Source organism: Gossypium raimondii, chromosome 4 (genome assembly GCF_025698545.1).
Source record: "Gossypium raimondii isolate GPD5lz chromosome 4, ASM2569854v1, whole genome shotgun sequence".
In the NCBI taxonomy this organism is placed as follows: Eukaryota; Viridiplantae; Streptophyta; class Magnoliopsida; order Malvales; family Malvaceae; genus Gossypium; species Gossypium raimondii.
Genome location: NC_068568.1, coordinates 49,982,838 through 50,004,861, shown reverse-complemented (window position 1 = coordinate 50,004,861; position 22,024 = coordinate 49,982,838). Strand labels below are relative to the sequence as shown.

General features: G+C 31.0%; 2 protein-coding genes across 4 annotated transcripts; one reads left to right on the top strand and one right to left on the bottom strand.

The window, feature by feature from the left end:
* Nucleotides 1-156: 156 nt before the first annotated feature.
* On the top strand, nt 157-2,842 carry LOC105780770 (uncharacterized). 3 transcript variants are annotated; one of them, XM_012605266.2, is made up of 8 exons: nt 157-321; nt 424-551; nt 638-694; nt 787-879; nt 1,499-1,577; nt 1,669-1,793; nt 2,257-2,400; nt 2,469-2,842. In XM_012605266.2, the coding sequence occupies exons 2-8, from the start codon at nt 426-428 to the stop codon at nt 2,706-2,708; spliced, it is 864 nt and encodes a 287-aa protein (XP_012460720.1). In that variant the 5' UTR covers nt 157-321; nt 424-425; the 3' UTR covers nt 2,709-2,842. The 3 variants fall into 3 exon arrangements, with proteins under 3 accessions (XP_012460720.1, XP_012460721.1, XP_012460719.1); XM_012605267.2 differs by having other exon boundaries at nt 169-325; XM_012605265.2 differs by lacking the exon at nt 157-321 and having other exon boundaries at nt 334-551.
* Nucleotides 2,843-4,889: 2,047 nt separating this feature from the next.
* LOC105780179 (vacuolar protein-sorting-associated protein 33 homolog) lies at nt 4,890-13,529 on the bottom strand. The gene is made up of 22 exons (XM_012604362.2): nt 13,407-13,529; nt 13,270-13,309; nt 13,022-13,102; nt 12,540-12,734; nt 12,352-12,462; nt 12,189-12,254; nt 11,903-12,010; nt 11,748-11,792; nt 11,397-11,453; nt 10,696-10,790; nt 10,235-10,286; nt 10,074-10,130; nt 9,691-9,753; nt 9,479-9,585; nt 9,122-9,244; nt 8,875-8,956; nt 8,691-8,761; nt 7,917-7,997; nt 6,814-6,871; nt 6,544-6,605; nt 6,045-6,138; nt 4,890-5,454 (listed from the first exon to the last, which is right to left on the bottom strand). Exons 1-22 carry the CDS (start codon nt 13,457-13,459, stop codon nt 5,365-5,367), a joined length of 1,791 nt encoding a protein of 596 aa, XP_012459816.1. The 5' UTR covers nt 13,460-13,529; the 3' UTR covers nt 4,890-5,364.
* Between the last annotated feature and the right edge of the window lie 8,495 nt (nt 13,530-22,024).

Sequence of the window (22,024 nt, the reverse complement as noted above, 5' to 3'; positions counted from 1 at the left end):
TCCGAGCTTTTGGGTGAAGAATAAAAGAGATATGTTCATAAGTTTTTTTTTTTTTAATTTTTTTTTAATTAAATTATCGCATACAACAAAATGATTGTGTCAAAATAAATTCAGGGACCAATTTAAAAAAATGAATATAGTTTAGGTCCATTTTATTGTTTAAGCCTCAATAATAATAAATCCTAAAACCCTAATAAGAAACAAGCTTTTGGTTCTTCTCGCAAGTGGCTAAAACCCAGAAAATAAATTCTCTAATTGGCAATCCCTCTTGAAGAGAAAATTATATTTCTATCGAATCCTTCGCTGTGGAAGTGAAACCGAGTGAGTGAGTTCAAAGTATTTGTTGTTTTTGTGTGTGTTGTTATGCTCCTTTTGGCTTTTCCTTCCATTTGATTAGCTTTGTATTCCTCTGTGGATTTACAGCAATGGTGGGACTTTCTGTTGGAGAAAAGCATTTCATACAAGGTGGAATTGCTCAAGACCTTCGTTCAGATGGTCGAAAAAGGCTAACTTACCGACCCATATATGTTGAAACTGGAGTTATTCCTCAGGTGTGGAATCTTCTTCTAATTACTTTCAACCCCATCAACAATATTTCTGCTTTTATTTGAATTCTCATTGAAGGGTATTGTGACAGGCACATGGGTCGGCTAGAGTTAGGCTTGGTGCAACTGATGTTATTGCCAGTGTCAAGGTATTTCATTAAATGCTGAATTTTTTTTTTCCTTCTTTCCTTCTTGTCTTAGATGTATGGTAATATAATTTTACTAATTTATGTTTTTGCAGGCTGAACTTGGAAAACCAAGTGCATTGCAACCTGACAAAGGGAACATTGCTATATATGTTGATTGTAGTCCAACTGCGGCACCAATGTTTGAGGTGGTTTTTGCTTTACCCTCGAAATCCTTCCTTTTGTTGATTCTATTGGTTGAATTCACAATAATACTTTCAAAATTCTTCATTTGATTTCCTTATTAATAATGTATTTTTTTTAAAGAGTTTCCTTGCTAATGTTAGTTAAGATATTATTGTGGATTTGTTTACACAGTAATAATGGGTAGAAGGGTGAAAACAATTTCTAGTTTCATGACCATGCATGCTTAAACATCCATGTCTTTAATTATTAACTGTCTTCCTTGGAGAACATGATCTTTATGAAGAGTTGTAAATGGCTAGTTGCATGCACTTTTGGAGTGGTTATATGTTAAATGCTACTCTCTCTTTGTTGGACAGTTTGACTTATGAAATATGAATTTCACTTTTGGTATGTGGGTGAGTGAGTTTCCCTATTGTCTTTGGTTAAAAGAATAATGGGTATCTGTAATGTAGAAGGACTAACATTATTCTAGTCTTTATGTTCTTCCTTTTCCTCTATGTACAAGCTACTATGTAGTCGTGACTTAGCCGTGTTTGTCCGTCTTTAATTCTCCATTATGTTATTCATAATCCATTACTCACTTCATTTTATGTGTTAAATCTCATATTTCATTTTGCACAGGGTAGAGGGGGTGAGGAGTTGTCAACTGAGCTATCGGTTGCCTTGCAACGGTGCCTCTTGGGTGGTAAAAGTGGAGCAGGTAGACATTCTCACAAATGGTTAATTTCCTGTACTTGATTATTATTTCTCTTTAGTTTGAGAAAGTAATTATCTAAATCCATAAATTCCAGGAGCTGGAATTGATCCCACATCTCTGGTGGTTGTGGAAGGAAAAGTGTGTTGGGATCTCTATATTGATGGTCTCGTTATTAGTTCAGATGGGAATTTGCTAGATGCCCTTGCTGCTGCCATTAAGGTATTTTACTTATTAGGCATTGTATTCTTCTCTTCTCTTCTCTTGATTTGGTTGTGACTTGGGTTTAATTATCAAATTAACTGCTAGTATTAGAGTAAATGGGTTCGGAATCATTCATGCTCAATTTGAGTCTGTCTTCTCTAGTTATGTTGTCAAATACAGTAAAAATCTGCTTGATAATCAACTCCTATATTTATTGGCATATGGCATGCTGGGGTGCCCATTTTTGCATCAATTCATGGTTTCATGTAAAATTTCCATGAGCCATGTACTCAAGACGTGTTGGGTTTACATAAGTGCTTCATTTAAGTTATATGTTGAAGTAAAATAGCCTTTTGCCTCGAAACTAAGGAAAGTTCTTTTGCACTTTTGGTTAGTGTACTTTGAAACATACTGTGATTGAACTGGTTCTCGAAACTTGAAATGAATTAGTCAAAATGTTTTGTTTTTTTTTTTTGCAAAGGCTGCTTTAAGCAATACTGGCATCCCTAAGGTCGATGTTGCAGCAGATGCAACAAGTGATGAACAACCTGAAGTCAACATTAGTGATGAAGAGTTTCTACAGTTTGACACATCTGGAATCCCTGTCATTGTTACTCTAACAAAGGTAATTCCAAACTCATAATTATCGACAAACTGTTTAAAACTATTATACTATCTCATTGCATTGATTAGGTGGGGAGGCACTATATCGTTGATGCTACATCGGAAGAGGAATCACAAATGAGCTCGGCTGTTTCGATTTCTGTTAACCGAAAAGGACACATTTGTGGGCTTATGAAACGTGGGGGTGTCGGCCTAGACCCGAGTATTATTCTTGACATGATTTCTGTAGCAAAACATGTAAGTGAACAGCTAATAAACAAGTTGGATTCTGAGATTGCTGCTGCTGAGGCAAGTGAAGAGGAATCATGACTTGTTTTAAAGGCTTGTTAGAGGACTTTTTCCTTTCTAGATCCAGAGAGATGGTTTTGGAATCTATTGTGTAATATTACTAATTATTTATTTATTTATGACTCAATTCAATCAAAATTACTAATTATTTATGATATTAATTCTATTCCTATAATTAACTGTTTTAAAATTGTAAGATAAGGAAGAGAAGAATATATCAACCAATAAGCTTTATTTGGACATGATTGATGAAGATAGCAACAAATTAAATTGTATATTTTTACAATACTAAAATGTAATTTTATCATTTTAATAGTTTATATATTTATAATTTTAAAGGGTTGAATTAATTTTTTATCAATTTTTTGGTGTTAAAGTGTAATTTTATCATTATTAATTTAAAATTTTATAAATTATGAAAAATCTAAATTAAAGATTTACCATTTTAGGGGGTTATGGCCTCTTGGGTCTTGTAATGGCTCCATCACTGGGAGGGCTTGATTGATAATATTTGGGTGCGGATAACATAATTTTATTTGTAAATTGAACAATGGATTTTGAATTTGAATCTATTATTTGTTTATATTTCTTTTTTTTAAATATTATTGTTAATAGGAACTATCAATAATAATAATACAAAAATATGACACATAATACAAACTATAAATAAGATATTATAAATTAATATCCAAATGTCATGTTTGTAAAATAATCCTAATAGAGAGGAGAAAGAGAAACTAACAGTAACCGCAATACTGAAAATATTCATAATCTAACTAGAGTTGTATCACTCTAATTAAACCGTTGAAAATTGTATCTTAATCTTTCTATCATTAGATTAACCTAACCATGAATTCTAATTAATCAAGAAACCACTGCTAAGAGCCCCAAGAGACCCACTCCATCAATGATGCATAAAAAGCCTAATATCAGATGATCTATCCTCCCCTCATCAGCTCGGATTCCAATTTTATAAACACTATCACTATGATAAGGCCATCTAAGAACGTTATAAAAAAACTTTATTTATAAACACTAAAATTAAACTTAAACCACTACTGCTTTGAGGAAAAACAAAATGAACAAAATAAAACTATGAAAATATGGACAAAAATCACGATACCATAAACTAAATTAAAATAAAAAAATACTATTGAATAAGTGCGACCAATAATATGAACATGTAAATAAGTTAAAGTTCATATGTTTTTTTTTGTTATAACTTTTATAAATAAGCATATTATAACACTATAAGAAATAAATTGTTTTTATAATATACTTTTGACCATAATTTTAGAAATTTTTAAGAGTTAAATAATATTATTTTTTCTTATAACTTTATAAAATATACATAAATTAATATTTTTATAGTATATTCTTTTAAGATTTATAATGTAATTTTAGAAATTTTTGTCCTAATCATCTCAAACACTCGTGACGTATTTATACTTATAATATGATTTTCATAACTTAAACTCAGTATAAAAAAAACAATTGTTAAAGTTAAATCATGTACAAGTGCTCAAAAGTTAGTGTAATTGGATTTGAGTGTAAATACACATGTAATTACTCTAATTCTCACCTTCCCTAAGAATTAAAAAGTGTAATCCGAATGCAACAATTACACCCAATTTAGTAAAATCCACCAATTTCAATTGTTACCTAAACATACCTCCCTTATGTATTTACAAACAATTACACTCAAATCCTATTACTAAATAGCTTTTCAAACACTACTTAAATGTGTAAAATTAAATCAAAATTTCATGTATACATATAAATCACAATTCAATTTTCATGTGTATAATTACACCAAATCAAAGTTCATGTATCAAATTACATATTAAACCAAAATTACATATATATTTGATATTTTTCCCTTTATTTTTATATAAAACATTATCATATAGTTATATTTATTATTAATATATTTTTAGTTATAAACTTGAGTTTTTCAGATTTTCGACTAATCTCAAACTCAGATCTTTATGAGCTGAGGCTCACATCGGTCTCGAACTCAAATTATTTTTGTACTCGAGCTTTCTCAAGCTCAGATTTTTTAGAGCACAAATTTTCTCAGATTCAGATCATTACAAGCTTGAATCGATACAGGTGAGTTATCGACTCCGGCTTGGGTCTGTTCTGCCAGGGGAGAATGATCTCAAAACCAAACAAATATAAAGCTGATTCACTAAGATTCAGTTTTATGAATCAAATATAAACAAACTTCCATTAGTCTAAGACGTTTGAACAGAAACACTAAGCCTCAACACTCAACAATATGATCTTCCATCACATTTTTCTCTTTGAAATAATCCCTGACAGATTAAAGCATAGTCTTCAATTTTCAGCTTAAGTTTGTTTAGGGTACATACTTACCTCATCGACAGATCTGAAATGTTTGCTCATCTTCATCACATTACAGTCATACTATCCCCAAATCACTCTCATGACACCAAAAACAATCATCTCCATTGAATGGTCCCAGCTGTAAAATCAAATAAATACAATATAGATGGATAGATACACTGGCAGTGCACAACAATTTTCGTCTGACCAAACACTTCACATTTTCAGCCTCACTGCCCAGTACGCCATAATTATGATTTTCAGTGGTTGTTGGAGAGAAATATTGGGAAACAAAAACCTCATAAAAGCCAACACACATTCGAACGAGTTAACCGATTGTCTCTAAGAATGTTTCAACCAATGAATGACCATTGACCATTTTTGTCGTCCCAATAATCAGATCATATGCCATTCCTTCCTGCAGCAGAGAGGTAGCGATATGAAGTAAGTAACTTACAAAAAGGTGAAACGGACAATATCAGAGAACTGGTTGAATCAATAAACCTACTTTAACAAGATAGAAATCCGAAAGATGAATATTTTAAAAAAAATAACTAATGTCAGCAAATAACAAATAATGAAATACGGTTGATCAATGTTGTTTTTTTCTTAAATTCCTTAGAAACGCTATCTCCCAATCCTATGCAGAAGAAAAGAAAAATGAGCAGATATCCCCAGAGACTCCCATGCCACAAATCCAAAATTACACTAAACAGCTTCCCACTGCACCTGAAAATTATTCCTTTCAACGAAGTAACAACCTATGTTGATCAGATTCTTTAGCTTTATTTAAGTATGAGTCCGATACCCATGTTTGATACAAAGTAGGACATGGGTATGAAGATATGACCAAAGACTCCAAATCCATGAAAAAGCTTAAAATTTTGAACATACCCAGTCGAACACATACAATCCTGGTGGAGTAGGTAATGACCATTTAATTGCACGATATATTAGCAAAACCTGTACAACAGTGAACATACCATATACACAAAAGAAGCAACATACCTGGGCACTGAGAAATCTGAGAGCAGCAATTTCTGCAAATGTTACCCCTCCAACAAAGACAACAAGTACCAGGGAGCGCCTCCCGTCTGCTATTCTGCAATAACTCAAGGAGTCAGCCAAGAAGCATAAGCTTTTCTGTAAACAAAAAGAATAAGATTGTTGTTCTCTATTTATAGGGGTCAATAAAGAAATACAGCATAAATGTTAAAACTGAAAAGTCCGTGCAGTGGAGCTTTCAGTAACTACAGAAACGACCATCTCTGCCTATCATTACAGCAATTTTCTAAACTAAAAAGAAAAAGTCACAAGTTTACTGCCCTAGCCACTGTCATTGTCTTCTATCATTGTTTTACCTGGTTATTCTGGTTGTTTGGACAATTAACTGAGGAAGAAGTCTCTTTACCAAAATAAATTCCAACACAAACATCTGAGTGAAATTATTTAATGGTTTGTATAGCACTCAAATTATGAGACATACAAAAGGAGAAAAATGACTTACTTGTCTAAGCCATTTGAAGCACCCTGCAATGTGGCAAATGAGGGACTGCTAGCAAAGCCAAGCTATAAAAATAAACATGCTATCATAGTAAGTAAAAATATATCCAAAGAACAATACAGAGAGTCAAGTTTTGATGCACAGAAGTCAAGGGTGACTCTTAAGAGAATTCCAGAGAAATGTCGTCCCATATTTGAAACAGCAAAACATCAGATAAAAGAAACAAACAAAAAAGTAGAAAGTAAAATAAACTACTCCCAGAAGTCTACTGACCCTTTTTGTTTCTGTATGCGGCCCAGGCAACAGCTTCAAAATTTCTTCCATAGCACGCCTGTAAGGCCATATTATTAATATATATACATATATAAATTCAGAAATAGAAGGCAGCCGGGGTTTGATTAACATTCCTGCCTAGTTAAACCACTTGGCTGGTAAACTTACTATACAGCAGTTACGCTCGGGTGCTATCTCCAATAGCCCCCTCACTGGTAGTTACTTTTTAGCTGCTCATTCATTGAAATTTCATATAATGACCAATGAAACATCTAGAGTATGAATATAACAAAAGAAATTCAGGCAATAAACAATAAAAACCTTCTTTCCCTCGGGGCTGTTTCACTAATTAGTCTGGCTATCGCTTAGGACCTATTTAGTCTGCTATTGGATTTATGGCCTACTTTTTATAAACTTATCAACTTATCTGCTATTGATTTAAGGCCTAATTTATATAAATTTGCTCTGCATTACAACTTCCTAATGATTACAAAGTGCAGAGCAGGATTGTGTAAAATCTTAGTACACCATTGCACACCAAAAAAAAGGTAGACAAAACTGCTCTATTTGTAAAGTGAGAGAATGCTTGAGAAAGTCATAAAATTAACTAGAGCTTAAAGATAGAAGATAGGGAGACCACTTCAAAGAGACTACCACATCTTTGCAGATGAAAGAGTAAGGATAAAATTCTTTTGCATAAACACAAAAAGGACTGGCATATGTTTGCATAAACACAAAAAGGACTATCATATGTAAGAGTAAAAGCATTGACACTGACAACTATACATGCCCCTAGCCAATTCAAACTCGGATCCTAAGGCCAACGATTCAATCTCATTAAAGTTCTCAGATCTGGACCTAAGGCCTGGGACTGCTTCTTCCTTATCGCCCGACTATTGCATCGCCTTGACTTGGGCCGGGAACTCAAAAAGAAATTGACCTTGAGCCTGCTAATTAAAGTCAACCTTTTCCATTTAGAACAAGCTATAGCCAACAGGAAAGAACTAAAATCAAATTTGTTCTCACTCAGAAAGCAAACGGGCAGCATTCCATATCTAGATCACATATAATAATTAGAATGAAACTCAATAGATTTAACTCACCATCCAGATCGAACTGCATGCTGCACAAGGCGAATACTAAGAGGTGCATATCCAGAAAAGACATAGGCTATGTCATTAGGACTGTTGCATCAAAAAATAACTTCTTAATTAGGAAGCAAAAGAGAATGATTAACTGCTTCAAAGTACAACAGTATGCTTCAGATTAAAATGTTGATATGGGACATACAATAAAATCTATCATCATATCATGCTACAAGTCGCTCTTGCAAAGTTTGTTCGGACAGAAGGAAAAGAGAAAGATATGGAGGCAATTGTACAAAGAAAGAAAAGGGAAAAGAAGACAGAATTTCTTTATAAAAGATACAAACTCATCCATCTCCTTTTCTTGAGGGGGTTGGGGGAGGAGGGTGAGGGTGAGGGTTCTAGAATTAAAAATTGACCATAATTAACATACAGATGATATGGTGACAGATAACAATCAAGGCTCAGCTAGACACGAGCAACAACTAACCTCTAACACTGAAATAAATATACAGCAAACATTATAGAGAAAAAATGAATCGTGAAAACAAGAAAATACTAACAACAACAACACAGAATTTCTTGATAAAAATGAAGTTTCATCCATCTCTCTTTTCTTTTGTTTTTCTTTTTCTGGGGGGGGGGGGTTCCAAAACATACAGATGATAAGGTGACTAATATCAACCAAGGCTCACTAGGTGCAGTACCTAACCTCTAACATTGAAATGAGTACATAGCAATTATTATACAGTTCAATTATGAGAAAAGGTTGCATCAGTGAGAAGAAAATACTTTGCAGTGTCAGTATCCTCAACTACAAGTTGCAAAGCACGTTTGACTGTCAGCCAATTGCTTTTTGACTCCTGCAAGAGTCAAATGTAAAACAATTGACTAAACTAAGTGTCAACAGAACTTGTAGTCATAGACTAGTACACAAACTGAAGGAAATGACTGATTATGCACTCTTGTTTTATACCTGCTTCTTCAACAATCCAGCCTTTTCTAAATTATTTAATGTAGCCATATGCTCAAATCCATAACTGTGGAGAAGCTCCCTCCTAAACCATGAATTCAAAAAATATTAAATAACCAAATCAATATGTCAGAAAAAAAATTAGCTGTTAATTTGTAAAAAGTCAAGAGTCAAAAACTAGCATACAGAATCAACATAAAAGAAGAAAAACAACACTAAAAGATACTTCTACGGAGTAAACACTGCTTGCCTCAAATAGTCAAAATGCTTTTTGGGCAGCCCTGAATTTGTAACAGAAAATAGGATGAGAAGACGCAAGACGTTGACAAGAGGCTCCTGCTTATGGATCATTTCTTCAATGTAATCAAAGCAACTGCATTAATAGACCAGAAACAAATGCTTAGAAACTGGGGGGGGGGGGACTCGAAGTTTAATACTGTTTTTCAAGAGAATGAATCAGGCAGCTGCAATTTGCTAAGAATAATGGAGAATAGCTTTATTCGCCTCAAAATGCTATGAGCAAGCAGTAATAGTTGCATTACATAACAAAAAACTGCAAGGACACTTTAAGTTCATGAGATTAGTAGGTGAAGCATGCTAGACTTACATGTCATAGCTTGAGGTCTCAATAATTGTGTGCTCCATGTCAAGTTTTGCAAGAAAAGATGGCTTTGATGTGAATGTTTGCAGATGTTGTGCAAGATTTATGTGTCTCTGAAGCAATAATCAGCAGTAAATTACAACCTAAAACTCATCCAGACCACTTTCCAGGAAGCCAGTGCAAATCCTAATAAGGAAAAACCAAAGAACCCTACTTACGGTCATTTCAGGTAATGAGTTCAGCTTCTTGACGAAATCCTTTAGCTCAGAAACTGTTTGGTTCTGTACACATTTAACAAATTAAAAAAGGAATTATACAAACTTAAGAATGTTCAACTGTCTGAGAAGGGAACCATTTCAACCACTCAGTCATCCACAAAATACGATACATTAGAAGTGAGGACAATGTATAAGTTACTCATCCACAAACCATTTAAATAGTCTTTCCATGCACATATGACTTTTCTAAAATCACCACAGGAAACTTAAATAGTGAGCTAAAAACTGTTTTCACTAGGCTTTTGACTATGATGCATAATCAGGTTTTGACATTATGCATTACATATGAGGCATGAGAAATGTTCAGGTCCTTATTCACTTACAGTAGTAGTCATCTCAGTGTAATCCTGTTTCATGGATGTTGCTTTCTGCCTAAGAACCTGCAGTCAGATGGCAACTAAGCAGAGAAACTTGGAAGTGACGTTAACTTTGGGGTAACGAGAATTGGAAAACAAGAATGTGAAAATGATTAAGATGGGTCAACCTGGACAACAACTTCAAAATTGAGATCTCGTATCTCCTTGAACAGCTTGTCACTAAAAGTTAAAATAAGCATCAGAAAGAGGAAAACAAGGGAGAAGGCAGTAAACAAAAGGATGCTTAACATTCGGCTCAAAGGGTTTTTCCTTTTATTTGTGAAGACAGATCAGAATTTTGACTGAGGCCAATAAAAGTCAATTTTCTCATTATGCTTCAAGATAAATACAAAGGACAATAGAAACCTTAATCAAATAGCCACCAAATTAAAATATTCATGTTTGTTTTACCCACTCAAAGGCATAAATTACTTGTCAATGCAACAAAGGCACAGATATAAGAACCTTACAGTAAAAGCCATATCCAACCATGATCATACATCAAAACAGGCAAAACCACAATGTTTATAAGAATCAGAGTACTATTATAACTAATCAGTTAAATAGATCAAGTGGAGGCTAACTTTACCTTGAATTAAGTGGGACCTTCATCTTTTTTCCCTCTTGTTGAACACCCATTATAGATGAATCCAGCTCCACAGAACCATTATTGATGCGCAAGAACTGCAATGAAAAAATTAAGAGACAGCATTACCAAATACAACTAAGAGAAAAAAAAATCTTAAAATGGTTCTTTTCCTCTAAGAAAAATAGAAATGTTGATTGCCTTAAAAGAGTTCAGTATTACAATTTCGATTAGAAAACCTCTTTTGTTAGTTATATTCCTATCTATCCAACCTATTCAGATACCCAGGGACCGTTCAAGCTCTCATGACGTTTAATACTAAACAGAGTCAAAAACAGCCAACAGAATGGGAAGTAGAAGAGGTTTTAGCAAAGACCATGAGAGCTTGAATTTTGTAGTTACATTTCCAGGACCAGTTGTTAGTCGCATAAGTGGCATTCCTGCTTTTCCCGGCAATTTATGCCGCCAATAAGCCACCTCATTAGAATATTTTATTTGAAAAAACTAACTGAACTAGTTAGCAGTTAGCAAAAAATATTATAATGAAGATGGCACTTTGGATAGATACTTCATAAAGCAACTCAATTTCAAATTTAATCTCCACACATAGACTGGTCTACCTGATAAACACGAAAAAGATGCTTTGCAAAGAAAATACATAACAATATTTAACTGTAATACTGCCACTGCTTGCATCAGCTTACCTCATCGAGTAGCCCTTCATATGTTAGCTGTGAACACATAGGAGTAACCATATCCACCTGTAAGTAAGCAGTACAAAATTTAAAGTTATAACAACTATTGTTTATTTTTGCAGTCAACTTCATTATCAAATGAGAGAGAAAAAGGCAAGAAACCATGTATACTTTGAGCTGACATGAAGAATTTCACAATTTGATTTAGTAAATTATTAGCGGTATGCTGAGCATTTAGGTTTTAATCAAATAATAAATTTGTAGCCCTCCTTAAAACAGCCTTAGTAACCGTCTTGCATCATCTTGATGACAATAATCTAGAAAACAAAATTACTAAGTGCACTGAAAAGCAAAACTCACCTCCCTATCTATGAGGATGAGAGTGTTAATCTCTGATAAAGCCATCTGAAGAACCAAAAGAAATAGGAGGCCACAAGTCATTCATAAATACATGAAAGCAAAAGCATTAATGCTAATTTGGATGGAGAAAAGGTTTTAAAGGGGTTCATAATTACATCAGATGAATTCATGGGCTCCTCTGTGTGCATGCGATCCAAAATATCTGAGACAAGAACAGATGCTTTGCCTTTTGCACGCACATTTGGTATAACTCCAAAAGTAGACTGCAATATGTATAAATTTTAAGATTAATTCAGGAAAAAAAATTTAATTTAGAACAATAGAGCTTTATGAAATTAGCAAATCCTTAATCATGTGATAAGCTAATTAACTTATTTTTATAAATTAAAGATATCTCATCATCCTTATCTATCCCAAATGAATAACTAGAGTAGCCCTAACCTCAAGCTTGTGAATGGCTTTAGCAATATGCCAAAGTGAGCCTGTATCACCATCAACCTGACATTGCTACAACGAAGAAACACACACATAAAGAATTGGTTCAAATTCTTTAGAACCACAAGATGAATATAGTGGGTGGAAAAGGAAGGCATATTTTCCATACTTTGTAAGCAAGATCCAGTTCAAATGACAAAATGTCTTCATCCACGGGAACTACATACAACGGATACTCCCCTATGGTTATCAAGTGATGGACTTTTTCCTCCTCAAGGATCTGCAGAGTGATCAAAATTATTTATGGTGTTTGGGTAAACAATACACACACATTAGGAGCTTAATAGGGATGCTTACTCTCTCGCATTGAATTTCACGGCGAGGAACAAAATAGATATAGTACTCTCTTTGAAGTCCTTTCGAGATATCATCGTGCACATGAGAAGATATGGATTTCATCAAGTCACGCTGAGAAGGAACGAGATAAACCACTTTGGTGCAATCAGTCTGAACTGGCTCGGCTGAAAGATGTCGCAATTCAATCCCATATTCCTGAACGTAGTCAACAAGACATCCATAATCATAAACTTAGTAACACCAGTACATTGTTTCCAACCATATAACTGAAACATCCAGGCATATCATCTTCTTTTCAAATTTAGGTATGCATGGAAACAAGCTGAAAATAGAACTTTTTCAACACAACAACCTTTACTGCTTCAATAGATGTTGCAATGGCAGAACTTTAGTAGAAGAGTACAACTTTCTTATAGAACTTAACTGAAACAGTGGCATCCTTAAGCATTTACAGTTTCAAGAAGAAAAAACAAGTGAATTACCTTGAGAAGAGATGTTTGGATAATCAAAGAGAGGGAGCCACCAAGTTTCGGTTCAATAACCAAACACTTCTTTCCTCGAATCTAATTTCATCAAAAATAATAATCAATAAAATCCAAACGAAATGTCCGCTAAACTAAGCTTCATGCAACAAAATCATTTTAATTTTCCCGAGCTTTCTCGGCAACCAAACAGTAGTCAGTTGGGGAAAAAAAGATTAAATGCTAATCAAATTTAAATGACGAATTACATCTTTGAGGATTTTAACAAGATCTTTCTGCGACTGTTCCCTGAAAAATAATAATTATAATAATAAATCAGAATCAGTAACTACAAATTCAAACGAAATTGAAGGAAATAAGGAGATTAAGCGATTGAATATTATACCTGAGAGACTTGAGATTCAGAGGAGAGTTGTCTAAATTTGGAATCTGAGCCATTTTCAGTTCAGAAAAAAAAAAAAAAAACTATCTTGCTTTTCTCTGCAGAGGAGAAAATCAGAAAATAAGTTCGTAAAAAGATAGTTAAATTTATGGTTCAAATATGACCAAGGTCCCTATACTCTTTCGAAATTTAAATTTAATCCCACGTATTCACTTGAGGTTTCTAGAGGGTTAGGGGAGTGTTACTTTACAAGCAGCAGAAACTATGATTTATTAATTTGGTTAAATGAGGTTTGATGGGAGAGTGACTCTCCCAACTAATCCTTTTCCGTTAAATAAGGTTCCATAAAAATTGGTATAATGATAATTGAGTCCTCAACTTTTACATTTTGTTTCAATTTAGTTATAATTTCAAAAAAATTAACCCTCAGCATTAAAAATTATCTCAATTTAATCCTCAACATTAAAATTTTCTTCCAGTACTGGAATCCTCTGGGAAGATAAAATTGTTAATTACTTTGATTTGCTTATTTCACAACTTTGAAATTTATATCCTAAAGATGCCTTCATGTGGAGTTGATGATATGAACCTGAAGTCCTTCAAAATTTAAGATGAAGATTTGAAACAGATGTTCATTTAGATTTGTGTTTTAGATTTGTGTGACAATAAATTTAATGTTGTGTCATCCAAGTGACTATGTTTAACAACTTCTAAAATTTTCAAATATATATATTTTTAGAATTAAGACCAATTTGAAATAATTTACAATGTTGAGGGTTAATTTTTCAAAACTATGACTAAATTGACTCGATCTGTAAAAGCTGAGAGCTAAATTTATTATTATATTAATTTTTAAGCTACCATCTCACTCTCCCAGGACAAAAAAAAAACTCGATTAATTGGGTGACCAGTTTAAAAGAATTCATGGTTGGGTGACAAAAAAAACGAACCCATAATTGAGTGACATATGGTGTAGTTTACCGATTTTCCAGGATGGAAATTTTATTGTCACGAGGCTAGAACTACAATTGTTGTGAAATACCCTGTTACCCAGTCCAATCATCGGGCTCGAGTTACAAGGTGTCGTATTCATTGTCGAAGCAACTATGGTCAAATTACATTCAATTACAAACTATTAAACATTCAAATGTAACTAAAACAAGTGTATAAAACGATACATAATCTTTTTCGGGTCTTATACGAGCTAACGAAACTTTTGTTAACCCGAGATCGAAATAGGACTAAATTGTAAGAAATCTAAAATTTTGGATTGACGTCGCGGCAATGGAGGTTACTCGTCGCGGCGCAACTCTCTATTTGGTGCTTGTTGTGACCTTGAAGCAATGATGTCGCCACATGAATGTTTATCTATTTCTCGTTGCAATGTCAAAGGTTCGTCGTCGCGACGTGAGTCATTGTTTTCACAATAGCCAACTTGATACAAGTTTGGAAGACCTGAAATCATATTTAAACACATTTCATACTACCATATTAATCACATACCAAAGCATTTAAGACAATTTGTATAAAAATTGGTACTTCCAAGTACCACCAAACTACCAATTTCTAACATCAATTAATTAATCTAACTTTTATCATTCATATTTCTAAAAACCAGCCAAACACATATAAACGTTCATAGCCTTTAACTCTAAGGCTCCAAAGCAACTTTAGAAAACATGTTCAAATATGATTTATAAACATTTACATAAGATCACAATTTGACAACCTAATCATTTGAGACATTAAACCAAAATATATTTAGGTACATGCTAAAGAACCAAAATGAACCATCTTATAAAAACATTGTTGGGTCAGAAATGATAGTCAAGATGTTGGCTTCAAGTTTTAGGGTTTCGAAAATCACCTGAACCTATGTACAAAGAAAAATAAACCGTACACTGAGCAACAAGGCTCAATGGTACCTTTATGATTCAAAAGATTTAAAATTAGTATAAAAGCATGACAATAAGTATGTGAAATCAAATTGTAACTTGTATAAGTTCATATATATACATATAAAAGTGTGCATATCCCATTAGGAAAGCCAATTTGCTTAACATTTCAACATTATCATCAAAGTTATACTTTTGCTACACACCTTTCAATTTCATACATAACAAAGGCATTACTTTAATCAACTAGTCATGACCTATTTCATTACTTACCTTATACTTTCCGGTCAATCTATTTCTGGAGTCTATCGGCTCGGTCAGATTCGTTTCAACCCCTAAGGCTCTATCATCAAAGCTAGCGTCACTTGTCGTAGGCTCTCGCCTTTCCTTTCCCTCTCGACTATCATGCATCGTATTTAGTTAAAAATAATAATTCAATAATAATACAATATCAAATTCCAATCAAATCAGAATTAAATACTAAATCTCACACATTTTACAAATTATTCAATTTAGCCCCTAAAACCTAGACAAGCATAACTTCCAATTCAGGGTCTCAGATTAAAACCTGATTTCACCAATACTTATTAGGGACCCTCTGTTTTCTATCCCTACAAAAAATTCTTGAAATTTTTTCATTTTATTCAATTTGGTCCCTAATGTATACCAAATTAGAAAAATTTGTCAAGTTTAGGTACTAAATTGGATTAAAAAAGTTTAGATACCAAATTAGGAAAAAGTGTCAAGTTCAAAAACCAAATATTATATTAAGCCTTTTGAATAAATGCATGTATGATAATCTATTATAAAATTTGAGCTAACTCTAGTTCAATATTATAGGCAAGATAATTTCCTTATCATTTATAAAATATTAATTATATATTTTATAAAGTATTGTTAGAAAATTATCTCATACATCATTTGTTGAAAAATTAAACTCTACAAGCAGGTTTAAAGTGTGGCAAGTGTTTTATAGGGTGTGCGTCATGTAGAAGATTCCTATGGAAGTAATACGGCTGCTACATGAGGATGAAAATGGAACTAGATTGGGAAGACTGATCCCAATTTAGGCTTGCTTGTTTTATTCTTTTATTATATATATATATATATATATATATATATAAAAATATATAAAAGAGTTACTATTTGGTATACTTATAGTGTACTTTCTTAACTTCACAAATAGAGTTAAAAAATTTTCGGTTATAGTTGTTTCAAGCAATATTTTTTAAACTGGACCGGTGGTCGAACCGATCAAGCCACTAGTTCGTCGGTCCAACCGGTTCAATAAAAAAATATTAAAAATTTTAAAAATCTCAGTTCAACCGGCCCGTATGACTCCATATAACCAGTTCAAAGCCACTATTCGGATCGGTACCCCAGTCGATTCTCAATCCAACCTATCAGTCTGGTCGAGTTCAAACAACATTGGTTTCAAGTCCAACATTTTGTAAATCATACATCATTTTTTAAACAAAAAATTTGTCATGTTTCCTATTTCTTTTATATATTTAATTTTTTAATATTTTACTATACATTACAGGATACTTGTCATTACCCCAACCTTGCTTATGGAGTTTAAAATCTTCATTGGCAATATATCAAATATTTTCCCATAAAATTAAACATATAAATAAATGTGACACTTATCACACCTTTAACCCATTTGTAGAATCTAAAAACTCTGCAAGTATATCAAATAATTACCCATTATTGTTTTATCAAATACCAATTAATAAAAAATGGTATTAAATGTTTGAAGACACGTATGATTAATATATTTTTAAATTCAATAAAAAACGTTAATTAATGTTTAAAAATATCTATATTATTGTTGATTGAGTTTTAGCTCGAGTGGCATAGGCATTATTGCTAATGCATGAGTTTGTGAGTTCAAGTGTGTTGAAACAACGATTATCCTCTTTTTTTTATTATTTTTTTATAAAAAAAAAACTAAAAACTTGTCTATAATGAAATTTGAACAAATGGAATTGTACATATAATTTTTTTATCATTTAAAATTTTTAATTTTGTATGAAACTTTAATAAATATGTTTGTTATATAAAATTGTTATATATTTATATATATTAATAATGTTATTTTAAATATATTTATTTATTTTAAATTCATAATTTCAACATTCATGTATTAAGATTTTAATAGTTTTAAAATCCTCAAAAATTATATAGTTTTAAAATGGGAATTAAATAAATAATTAATTATTTATATATGTCATCTAAGTGAACCCATGATAAAGATAACTTTCCATTATTGGAAAAGAACAAGCACTTTGGAAGTTGGTTGGAAGTTTCATTTTGACTCAATAATTAATTAATTAAAGTTCGAATTTTGTTATTAGACTCTACACATTGTATAAGTTATGGATTTAACATTTATATTATATTTTGGTCATTTTCAGTCTCTATATTTTTAGAATTTGAAAATTTTAGTTCCAATCTAATGGTAACTATTAAATTTATTAAATTCATTATTTTCAAAATTTGATAGTCAAACATATTAGCGCATGTGTAATGCTATGTTAGTTTATTATTTCTATATATCACTCACAAAAAAATAGTTAATAGATTTAAAAACGGTGGTTTGCATTAAGATTAAAATTTGAAATTCAAAAATATAACAACTAAGAATGATCCAGTTGGAAAACATAGACTAAATCTATAACTTTACTCAAAATACAAGACTAATAGCATAATTCAACCAAACAGAATTAATTGCCACCATTTTGTCAGGACTAAAATTTTGAATTTCGAAAAATACAAAGACTAAAATTAATCAAATTAAAGTACAAGCACTAAATTCACAATTTTTACAAAGTACAGATGCTAATAATAGAATTTAACCTTAATCAAACGCCAACAAAGTGAAAAAAAAGTTACATACTTCATGGAATGGTTCGGAGAGTTCGTTCAATTCGCCTCACTACCTTTTATTTAATCTATTTTAATTAATACTAAAAATTCTATCATACTTGTATGTGCGTGAAAATCATATATTTCAAACACAGATTTGTATTTGAAAATAACATATAAATAATGAAATGTATGATTTGAAATTAATTAATAATAATATAACATGAAATATTTATAATCTTAAAATAAAAAAATTTAAATTATGAGTAAAATGAAATTTAAATATGAAAATACATCATATTAAAAATACTAAATGCACTATAATGGTTTATTATGGTGTTGTTAGTAATCTTACGTTTAGTGTCAAGTTGACTTGTGGTACCGACTCAATCAATATCATTATTCATATACACAAATATATACAAATTTAGAACACATATATAACTTATTAAAGTTTCAAAAAAAAACTAAAAATTGCTTTAGTTCAAATGATTAATGAAAAAGTTTTGTATGTTAAATAAGTGAGCAAAACAACCCATCTATTAAAATTGCACCATTAAATGTTTGTTTTGTATTTATATATAAGGTATAATAAGAAATTTAGTCCTCAACCTTTACACATTTATTCAACTTGACCCTAATCTTTTATTGGAAGTAAATTAAAATTTTTGAAACTAATAAAGCTAAATAATAATAAAAGTCTTAGTAACAAATGAAAAAATCAATTGAGTCATTTTGAAATTTTAAAATTATTAAAAATTATAAACAAAATTTATAAAAATAAGTTATAAAGATTATGAAATTCTTATTAAAAATAAGAATATGATCCATTAAAATATAATGATTAAAGATTAAAAAAAAACCCTACTCCTTTATTAGGTTAACATTGTTATTTTCTAATAAAAGATTATAATTTTAACTTTTTAATAAATTTTTCTTATAAATTTTGTCTATAATTTTATAATTTTTAAAATTTAAAAGGGTTTAATTGATTTTTTAAAAAATTGTTATTAAAGTCTTTTGCCCCATTAGTTGTATTAGTTTTAAAGATTTCCAATTTGCTTCCAATAAAAGAGTATGAGTCAATTTAACTAAAGCGGTAAATGTTTAGGGTTAAATTTGTTATTATACCTTATGATAACGTTTGGCATGATGGAAAATGGTTACTTTCTTGAGAATTTAATCAGTTGAAAAGTGATTCCAACGTTTATTATGTTAATTTTTATTTACTTACCCGAATTCAACTTTCCATTGAGAGTTACTTTTCTATAAACATGACAATGTGATTCTTACGATAAAATGTGAGAAAATTAGTTACTTTTCCATGTAAGTTGGAAAGTAAAAAAATAAAGACAAAGTTAACCCAAATTTATATTAGTTTAGGGTATTTAATCTATTAATAGATCTAAAAGAAGAAAAGAAGCTTTTGCCTCATTCCTCCTACTTGATTTTCACTGCTACTTCAATATATTACATCATTTACATTTTATATTTATTATCTATTGTTTTTTTCTTTTCTTTTTGGTATATTAATTGAAAATTCAATTTTATTCTAGTTTTTATGAATCTTTATGAGCAAAAGAAAAAAAATTAAGGTTTTGGTTTACTTGTAAGACTGATTTGATTATAACTTTTTTGTATGATTTACCTTTGAATTATGATTTGTTGTATGCGGTTGAGAACGGTTAAAGTACCTCGGAGGCTCTTGTATTATAGGGATTGGATCAAATTAGTCCATCTATTATTAAATGGAACAATTTAGTTTTTATATTATTAAAAAGAATCAAATAAGTCTAAATTGTATCAAAGTTACCATTTACTATATAAAAAATGTATTTAAAATTGTAAAAATAGAACATTGATGATGACAATGTATCGTAAAGAAAAGAAAGAAAAATAGAATGCACAGAATTTTAAGTGGAAATCCTTTTGGGAAAAAAACCACGAGTAGATGAGAAGAAAATTAACTATGTTGAATTCGAATGATACAAGATGAGAGACGATTATGTCTATTTATAGGTTTAAAACCTTATTCTATTCAAAGTCAAATAGAAGTAATGCAGTAAGGTTAAAACACCTTATTCTAATTAACATCAAATAAATGAAGTAAACTTCTATACGGATTTCACTTGTGCAGTTTTTTCTTGGCCCTCGCACCCCCGATTGCGACCCCGGTCTAGTATTTTGCTTATTGGGGATCTACAATGGGCTGCGACCATCGACCTTCACTCTCGTAAATCCTCCTATCTTGCCACTTGTATTTTATTTTAACAAGAATTTGGGTTACACAACTTCTAACAAAATTTATTATTTTCAATTGCAATTCAATTCCAAAGCAAAAGATTTCATTTACAAAACCACAAAAACTTTAAAATAATTAATTATGTTTAACATTAAATGTTAACTCTATTCCAATTTGGCATTATTTGATTTTTAATAGTATAAGGATTAATTTGATCTATTTAATAATAGAGAGACTGATTTGATTAGATCCCTATGATAGAGGGACCTCTTAGAGACATTCATTGATTAGGAATTCTATTGGAATGATTTTCGAGAATGAGCAAATGATTGGCAACCCATTTAGAAGTAGAATCGATAAGACAAGTGATTAATCAAATTTCAAAGCAGTAATGCATTATATTCAAGTAAATTATATTTTTTCAATATCCAAAGTAAATCATCGGGCTTTGAAAAAATAATGTAAAATTATCGATTAAAATTTAATATTAAATATTTAATACAAATATTTGTTAAGAATAAAATTTATTATAAAAAATTAAATACATGAATATTATATTTTATTTAATAAGGATAAATTTGTAAATTACCATTATATTCTTTGGAAAGTACTTCGTGAACCAAACGTGATAATGCAACCTTCATGATATTTTAATCAATAACTTCCAATATATACCAAACGTTGTACCTAAGGAATCACATTCTACTGGAATATTATAACATGGAAAAGCACCAAAAACCAAAACAAACATTTAACGGTGCAATTTTAACAAAGGAGCTATTTTGCTCACTCATCTAACATATAGGGGCTAATTTACTCAATTTTTTCAATAAAGGGGCTAAAATGTAATATTGAGTATAGTATAAGGGGTTTTGTTTAACTTTTACCACTTAAGTGGTGACTCACAAGCCACCCGTGCATTCTTTTTGGTACGTGTCTTTTTCAAGGACCCACCCATTGCCCTTTTGCCTTCCAAATTACTTCAGTGTCCTTTCCTTTTGTTTTTGGTTTTTTGGTAACGAGTATAGATCGATTAGTGTAATGTTTTATTTTTTTCAGGGGCTTTAGTATCTTTAGTTTTATTTTACATTTAAGTAAATTATTTTACTTAACTCGATTGGAATCAACATTCCTATCAATACAAGAAGGCATAGGTTCGAGTGCGTTGAAACAGATTATCCTCTTATTTATTAGTTGAGGGGAGCTATGTCTAGTTCTAAACATTATGTAAAACAAAAAAATAGATATAATAAAAAACACATAATAAATTTCATAAAATAATTTATAATTTCCATAACACAATGTACCAAAAATATTTGTAATAATAGTAGTTGCTAACTTTTATAAATTTTTATTTTGGGTATCAAAAATAAAAAAATACAAATTAAGCACTTCTCGATAATAATCATTTTCAATATTATTATACACTCATCTTAGTTATCCAATATTAACAACTTTTCATTTTAATCCTCATTTTATCTTTTGAAAAATTAAGTTAATACTTTTAGAGTTAATTTTAGTTTTTTTTGAAAAACCAAGGGTTTTATTAGAAAAGGTTAAAAATTGATTTTTAAAAGATAAAACGAGAGACTAAAATGAATACTTATTAAAGT

Coding starts and splice junctions, on each gene's coding strand:
- LOC105780770 (XM_012605266.2), top strand. CDS start 426: ATGGTGGGACTTTCTGTTGGAGAAAAGCATTTCATACAAGGTGGAATT. Junction 552..637: donor AAACTGGAGTTATTCCTCAG/GTGTGGAATCTT, acceptor GTATTGTGACAG/GCACATGGGTCGGCTAGAGT. Junction 1,794..2,256: donor CCCTTGCTGCTGCCATTAAG/GTATTTTACTTA, acceptor TTTTTTGCAAAG/GCTGCTTTAAGCAATACTGG.
- LOC105780179 (XM_012604362.2), bottom strand. CDS start 13,459: ATGGCTCAGATTCCAAATTTAGACAACTCTCCTCTGAATCTCAAGTCT. Junction 10,791..11,396: donor ATGAAGGGCTACTCGATGAG/GTAAGCTGATGC, acceptor TTTTCATTGCAG/TTCTTGCGCATCAATAATGG. Junction 7,998..8,690: donor GAGGATACTGACACTGCAAA/GTATTTTCTTCT, acceptor TTGATGCAACAG/TCCTAATGACATAGCCTATG.